This window comes from Neopelma chrysocephalum, unplaced genomic scaffold (assembly GCF_003984885.1).
Source record: "Neopelma chrysocephalum unplaced genomic scaffold, ASM398488v2 Primary Assembly neopelma1_24, whole genome shotgun sequence".
NCBI lineage: Eukaryota > Metazoa > Chordata > Aves > Passeriformes > Pipridae > Neopelma > Neopelma chrysocephalum.
In genome coordinates this window covers 27,962,240-27,970,123 of record NW_020897693.1, presented here as the reverse complement: position 1 = coordinate 27,970,123, position 7,884 = coordinate 27,962,240, and the positions used below count along the sequence as shown (strand labels likewise).

Here is a 7,884-nt window from a genome sequence, read left to right as displayed (position 1 = left end):
CCGCCGATTCAGCCTCACTCGTTCTCTCTCCCCTCCTCTCCCACTCACTCTCTCCCCTCCTCTCCTCTCCCACTTACTCTGTCCTCTCCTCCTCCTGTCTCACTCCTTCCCCTCCTCTTCTCCTCTCCCCCATTCTCTTCCCTCTCGCCCCCCTTGTTCCCCTGTTTCCCTTCTCCTCATCTCCTCCTGACACTGCACTGCAGCTGCTCCTCCAGCCCAGTCCTGCCCGCTTCCCTCCCTCCTTTCCCTTCCCTCCCCCCGGGTGCCAGATAAACAAGGCGCGCAGCATCCTCGACAGTCCCGATCTTAGCTCTACATTTTCGAAAAGGACAAGAGAACGGGACGAGCCCCCTCCCCTCCTCCTCCTCCCCCTTCCTTCTTCTCCTCCTCCTCCTCCTCCTCCCCCCTTCCCTCCCTGCCCCCCCCACCACAGAAGGGAAGAGACAATTCTCCTCCGAGCAGCAGCAAACATGATGGCGGCAGCTCCCATCCAGCAAAACGGGACCCACACCGGGGTTCCCATAGACCTGGACCCGCCGGACTCCCGGAAAAGACCGCTGGAAGCCCCCCCTGAAGCCGGCAGCACCAAAAGGACCAACACGGGCGGTGGGTACATCCTCTGTCACCTCCCTCCCCCCCCCCCAACCCACCCACCTCTCCGCTTTCCTACCTACCTGCCCGCCCGCCTATCCTTCCCCCCCCCTCGAAAAGATTCCCATTTCTCTAATGTTATCATTCATCAAAATGGCGTCGGTTTTCAGCATCTACCAGTCTTTTTATTTAATATCCACGCTGGGGCTGCACAGCCGTGACCCTACGGAGGCGAGGAGGGAGCACAAGGGACTCCCGCAGCACAGCTATCTCCCTCGCCCCTTTAACGATGGGCGAAAATAAAGGGCAGCTGGAGGGAGACGGTAAACGCTCTTCCCTCCTTCCACATCCTCGGGGTCGCAAGTTGAATTTCAGCCTTGTCGTGCGTTTTCCTCCTCCTTGGCCTCACTTCCATTGTCAGCGCGTACACGGCGTGTGTTTGCAGTGCCGAGCCGGGGGCGAGGGCTGGCTGGTGGCAGGGGGAGTCGCCCCTCGGCTGCGGGGACTCGCTAGTTAACATCCTGCTCTTCCTGGAGGAGATGAGTTATAACGGGACCAGCATCTCCTTTATCCGTTTGCACTGGAGTCGTCATAACAATGCACAGAGGCAGAGGTGAATTTATTTGCCCCATGTTGAGAGCAGCGCTCCGACTGTACATAATGCATGGTTCCCCAGCTGTGGTAATACGGGTGGGCACCACTGTCACACACAGGCACTTCTTGAGACGCTTATAGTCTCAGAGAAGTAAGGTGAACTGAGATCGTTACCTCTGCTTAGGGGTAAAAAAAATCCCCACAGCTTTATGAAACAGGTTTCATGATATTTTAATATCCATGCCAATGGGATCTTGCCTTAATTACTGAGGATAGCCCAAGTCTGGGAAACCGGCGTACCCTTATTGCCTTGTACTTCTTCAGAACCAGTTACAGAAAGGTCCTCAGACTTCAGTGTAGCTGGATTTAGCAGTGTGGTGAGGGCACTGACAATTGTGCAGTTTCCAAATCAGACTGGGAATCCTTTTTTCTTTCTCCCCTCCATTCATTCTCTATATTTTTTTCCTGTTTCGATTGTGTGCTTTAACGCTAGTGGTGGGTAGGGGACTGGCATTGTCTATGTTGTCACCTTTTAAGTGTATTTAAAATAAGTGACTTAGGATTTTGATCAATTGGGAAAAATTCTTCTTAGTATCCTTTAATTAATGAGCTTAAAAGAGATCATTGTCGCTTAAGAAGTGCTAAAGGAATACATCAGGATTACTTAGGCAAGTGATTCCATCCGCACCATGTTGAGTTGTTTTCTTGGCAGTGGCTGAAATGCTTGGAATAAAACCCCACATTTTGGGTGGGTTATTTGGTAGCAGAGTAGTCGTTTTGCTCACTTAAGAAGAATGCAGGCAATAGCTAATTGCTGTTCTCATGTGTTTGCTAATGACAAACAAATAGCTCATTAGAATTTACAATTCGTTCCTTTTTGGTTTTGTCATTTCTTTTGCAGCATTTTCAAGGAAGGTTGTAGTTGTCAGTAGCCACGTTCTCGTGCAGGGCTTTATTTTTTTTTAAGGGGTCTGATCTTTTCTGCATGCTGTGGTTACCATTGGAAAAAATCAATCTTTGAAATATAATTTGAATTTTATTCTCATTCTTTTACTGAATTTAGGAACCGATGTGTGTTCTTTATTTTGCTTAGAATAAATGTAGATATTTTAAAATGTCAAAGGCACAGTCTAAACATGTCTTGTAGAATGACGCAACTGGTTAGATGTAAATGCATGAATTAGTGGAGGAGTTTAAAGATGTAACCTTTTGTTTATTTGTGGGTCTGGGGAGAAAAAATGAGAATTTATAAGCCATATTAACCATGCATATCTCAATTTTTCAGAGGATGGCCAGTATTTTCTAAAGGTCCTCATACCTAGTTATGCTGCTGGATCTATAATTGGGAAGGGAGGACAGACAATTGTTCAGTTGCAGAAAGAGACTGGGGCCACCATCAAGTTGTCTAAATCCAAAGATTTTTACCCAGGTAGGTGAAAAATTAGCCAATTCTTTATTTTCAAGTCCCAAGGGACATACGTACATGTCAGTGTGTTTCATATATTGACAACTAAGCTTCCAGTGCAGCAGGAAGCATTATGTCTCACAAAAGTATGTTATGAAGTGCAACAGTGAATATAAATGTTCTGTCTGTTTTGGTGTATGGAATGGACCGTGCTGGGCACTAACTGCTTGAAACAAGTTTAAAGATGTTTACAATGTTTCTGTGAAAGATTATTTTAATTAACAGCGATTGCTTTATTTTTTATTTAAAAAAAAAAAATCTAGCTTTAAGGAACCACTGTGACAGGTGGTGTAAAAATAATTGTTCGTTTGAAGTTTCCAGACATTAGAATGACAATTAAGCTAGAATGAGTAAAAATAAGAGGCCGCTTAGTAAAGAATGGGCCATTTACTTTAAATCCATTATGTACCTTCTTTCTTCTTCACTGCTTTGTTCACTGGGTCTGGAGTGAAGTAAAGAGGACAAGTGCTGCTCTTTAGATATTCTGTATATTATGTTTATCGTGGTGGTGGAAGAAAACTCTATTATAAAAGTGAAGTGCTTTAGATGAATAAAGAAATTAGCATTTTATATTAGCTGTATTAATGCACAAGAAAGGAGTTTTTTTAGTATTTGAGTATTACAGTAATAAATACCTGAATTGGCATTTCTCCTTTTTTAAAGATTTCTGAAAATGGAGTCTTGATAGACAAGATTTAATTTCTGTAGTTGATTAATCGTTTTTTCCCTAATATGAAAAAATTTGTATTCTTTAATTGAACTTTGTTCTAGCAGACTCTTAAAAAACTGATGCAAAATAGTAATATAGCTGACACTTCTGCATTTTGATTTTGTTGTTTTGAAGAGTAACTGGTGATTTGGAATTGAGTCGAGCTGTTGGAATTGAGTCAGCTGTTACTGACTTTTTTTCTGTTGGAAAAATAAGAGCTGCTTTGCGTTTGATCTACTTTAAAAAGTTGACTGAATTCTGCAAAATAGTGGAGGCAGTTGGTATGGATGTAAACAGAACACTAACACTGGAGCATTTAGCATCCCTGTCCTCTAACTTTAGTGTCAGGTAGAAGTAGATAATATTTTATTAATGAAGAAATTTTGGTCTATTTACAAAGATGATTGTTAATGTGGAAATTTTAATGCACCTGTTGTAGGTCTCCCTAATGAATGTAGTTTGTAATACTTAAACGTCAGAGGTTGAAGTGATGCATGTAGATTTTTTTTTTCCTGTTGTAAGTTACAGCTTATGAAGTGGTGCTTGTTGCCTTTGAGGCCTTGTTTGCTTTTTTAAAAAAAGCTAGGAAAAATGATCCTTTGTTTTGAAAGGTATGTTAGGGTGGAAAAAATCAATGTGGGATTGTGAAAACTCTAGGAAGAAATAAAAGCATTCTAAAGAGCCTGATTGCAGAATTAATAACATAATCTGGATAAAGAGCTGCAATAGTAAATTAAATTCACTGTCAATAGATGAAAATGAAATGGATTTTTTGCATTATACATGAGGGGATATCAGATATGCAAGCATGTTACAGAAAATTGGTGTTTATGAAAAATATTCCAAATACCAAATTACGAGCCTTTTCATTTTACTACAGTTTATTTACACTCACTTGGAAAGGACGCTCCAAAGATTAGATCTTTTGTTCAGTGCTCTAGTATAGTTCTTTTGTTTTCTGATTAAATCAGAGTTACATTTTTTTTTTTTGGTGTGTGTAGGAAATTGTAATAGCAGAAGAACCTTTGAAAAGCAAAAATTAGCAAGCCAGAATAACATGAGGAAAACATTTGTGACATATTTTCCCTTAAAATCAGTAGCAATAATATAAATAACTAGGGCAGGGAGGCTCAAGCATTTTCACGCTAACAGGTGCAAATGAAGTTCCAGTTTGACTTGATACAGTCTGCCTTGAATTTGCAGATATGTTGTGTCATATAGAAAGTGTTTTAAGGAAGTTGGTGATTGATACCTGCTGAAGCATAGAACAGGGATTGGAAATGGATTCCAGCATGGCTAGCTCTTCTTAGTCTTTCTGTTTGCGTCTGACCACCAGCCCATGGAATTTTCGGAGGTCCTGGCATTCCCTGAGCTGATGGCTTTTGGGTTTCTTCCAGACTCTCTTGCTCATATAACATTAGGGAATACAAACCTTGTGAAAGAGCTAAGATGAAGATACAGATTATTTTTCTTACAAAGTTTCTTAAACAATTATTCTGTTTTCCTAATAGGTGTTACTTAGTCCTTATCCCCGCTTGAGATTACAAATGTGTTTAATGTATATTTTGCTATTCAATGTTCTGCTGTTGAAGCTTCCGTGAAACTCTTCTGTATTTCCAAAAAGTTTTAGAAAAGTAAGTTCCTGTTTGGAAAGGAGGAAGTTGGTTATAACACAGAAATTACGAATAGTTCCCATGATCTAATAGTGTTTTTTCTTTCCCTCTGTGATATAGGACTTCAGTATGCAGACTGATTTCTGTTGGAATTATTTTTGTGCGTCAAAAGGTGACATAATTACTGAAGAATTATATGGCAGCTCTAATTACAAGAAATTAAAGGAAAACCAGCTTTGCACTGTACATTTTAGTTTACAAAAGAGGAAGCAGTATAAAAATATATTACTGTCCACTACAGTCTTATTTTTTGAGTACACAATTTATTGTTCTCTTTTCAGGTTACCTGCTGACTTTCACTAATTGTCTGGACTCCTACAATTTGACTTTGCATATTGTGCCTAGATTATCCCTGATTCTTTACTGTTCAGGCTTGTCCCCCAAGATTAGCATAAATGAAATTAAAATGTCAAAATATACCCTACTTTTATACTAAATGGTATTGATCCTTCCTGTAGAGAAGTACAGTGCATATTGACTAGTAGGTTTCGGTCCAAAATTTGAATACAGATTTAGCCAACTGCATAAAGAAAGTGGCTATTCTGTGAAGCTATTTTAATGTATGGTTTTATTTTGAATAATATCGAAAAGATTATTTCTGTTGTATGAAGCTGTCATTGTCTTATCTGTTTCTCCATTCTGCATTATAGTGACCGCCGGACTGAAAACTACTTGGGACATATGTATATTTTCCATTGCGAGCGCTGGCACACACTCTTGCTTTCTTTCTCTCATGCGCGCTCTCACTCTGCGTTCCTGCCCCAGTCTCTCCCCTATGCACACACATGCACAAAATTGTTGCATCGCATCATGTTGTTTATTTTGCAACAGGATCTTGCCTGGTCTGAACTTGGTGCTTGAGTGAATTTGAGCTTGGTCAGTGTTTTTCAATTTATTGGAATATGAAGCCATACTTGTACTGAAATTAGATCATATCAAGAACAGAGATGAATAAAAGCATAATTAAATGGGGATAAGTTTTTACTGCTTTTAACAATATATTAACTGTGTTGTTCTTATAGTAGATTTCTAATCAGTAGTGATATAAATGTTGGAAGAATATAAAAGGTGTGAGTTTCCTCTCCCACCTTATGTAGAGAGTGTGTGAAATGTTGTGTAGCTATGTTGTGCTTGTGACTTGTATTTGAGATGTTTTCTGTTTAAATATCAGATTTTTTTAAAACAGTCATGCGTTATGTGAGATAGTCTAGGTAATCTTTGTGCCCAGTGCCTTTCTGAAAAGTCTCCCATTCTGACTTTTAAAAACCTTTCAAACACACTGAATGTGTAAGTAACAACTTTACAGGAATTTATAATTAATAAGCTTATAGCTTCATTACTCTTATAAACTGCTAGGAAGGAGAAAGGAATCATATATCAAGCTTGGTTTACCATTATTATTTCCTTTATATAATAAAGAGATTGTCAGGTTAATTTATAACTTAAAAATAACAGTCTAGTAGGGAAAAGAATTTTTTAAAAATCAACACTTGAAATAATGTTGAAGTGAAATACTGGTTTTTTTTCGGCTAGGGAAGAGAAAAGAGTAATGGAGTTAGAAGTGAGCATGGCTTTAGTTATTAGCTGTCTGTTGTCATGGTTCCTTGAAGGGGTTTGTCGTATATCAATAAATGCATCTCATTTTTGTTCTTGATGCTTCTATTTCTTTTTTCCAAAGTGTTGACATTAGTTATTTGGAGACTACATAAGTATGTGTCTAAGATTTTCAGATTCTGCTGTAGACATTTACTTATGTGAGTAACTTCAGGGATAATGGCCCTGAGGAAATTACTAAATAGTGAGTAGAGATTTCAGAGGTGGAATCTAGAGCTGTGTAGATTTGTAAAGTAATCACTGATCCTTGTGCTAGTTTAAAAAAAAAAAAAAGAGACCAACCACCAAAAACTCCCATGTGTTGATTGCCAGCTGTTCAGAGAGATAATTCTCAGTTGGACAGTTGTCTGTTGCCTGGTTACTGGAACAGAATAAAAAAAGTTAGCTTGTTAGCCAGCAGATCCTTAGTATTTTACATTTAAAAGGAAGCTGAAATTGAATATGTAACTTGGTAGGATCTTGAGATTGTTACATATCTAACTTGCCCAGTGTACTATTACTTAGCAGTTTCTCATTTGGTAGGCTTAGAGGAATTTTGAGGAGAAGTTCAAGTTGAAATTTTGCACGTACTTTTTTCTCTACATGTAGGGACTTATTCATGTTAATGAGTGAATCAACTTTGACATAGTAAATGGCTTTTGTTTGCAAGGAAACGCTGTGTCTTTGTCTTGTATAGAAAGGTTTATAACAACTTGTGACAGATTTGGAATGGTTAGTCTAACTTTAATAAATGATACGGACTAACTTGGTTGGCAAAATAAAGAAGAGAGTGAGTACAGCTGTTATGATGGAAATGCCATATTTAAGTTTTCAACATTTCATTGTGATGGCTTTTATCTAGGTTAGAATACAATTGAAACCCAAATTATTTTCAGTAGATTAGAAAGTTTATGTAGATGAAGGTGGTTCTATTAACAGTATTTTTTTTTTGGTAAAGTCAGAATTTCTGTAAAACAATTTTTCATTTAACAAAAATCAAATAAGATTTTAATTTTCCAATTTCATGAAGTTTGAAAGTTCCATACAATACTTCAGTGATATTTTTCAGATAAATCTAAGTTTTAGTGGATCTTTGACAGAGCATTGGTCTTGGAGCTAATATTTTAAAAATATAAACAGAGAATGTCTGAATCTCTTAATTGTTTTTCTCTTCTCCCTTTTCCTTGATACACGCAACCTGTAACAAGCAATATCTTTTTCAAATACTCTTTGATCTTGTTTGTTCTTTAGTTAATTGC

At 38.4% G+C, this 7,884-nt stretch overlaps 1 protein-coding gene and 1 long non-coding RNA gene across 5 annotated transcripts in view; one reads left to right on the top strand and one right to left on the bottom strand.

The window, feature by feature from the left end:
* Positions 1 to 747, bottom strand: part of LOC113981739 — a 29,813-nt gene extending 29,066 nt beyond the window's left edge. Inside the window, exon 1 of the long non-coding RNA XR_003538516.1 lies at positions 671 to 747. This is a non-coding gene — a long non-coding RNA (uncharacterized LOC113981739). The remainder of the gene's footprint in view (positions 1 to 670) is intronic.
* The window catches only part of NOVA1 (NOVA alternative splicing regulator 1), a 143,237-nt gene continuing 135,492 nt past the window's right edge, over positions 140 to 7,884 (top strand). For 2 of the 4 annotated variants that reach the window (XM_027709282.1, XM_027709275.1), the window contains exons 1-2: positions 140 to 606; positions 2,471 to 2,614. In XM_027709282.1, the coding sequence (XP_027565083.1) occupies positions 471 to 606; positions 2,471 to 2,614 (280 nt within the window). In that variant the 5' untranslated portion in view covers positions 140 to 470. Of the gene's footprint in view, positions 607 to 2,470; positions 2,615 to 7,884 lie in introns of those variants that run through there. The other 2 variants (XM_027709289.1, XM_027709298.1) reach the window with 2 other exon arrangements.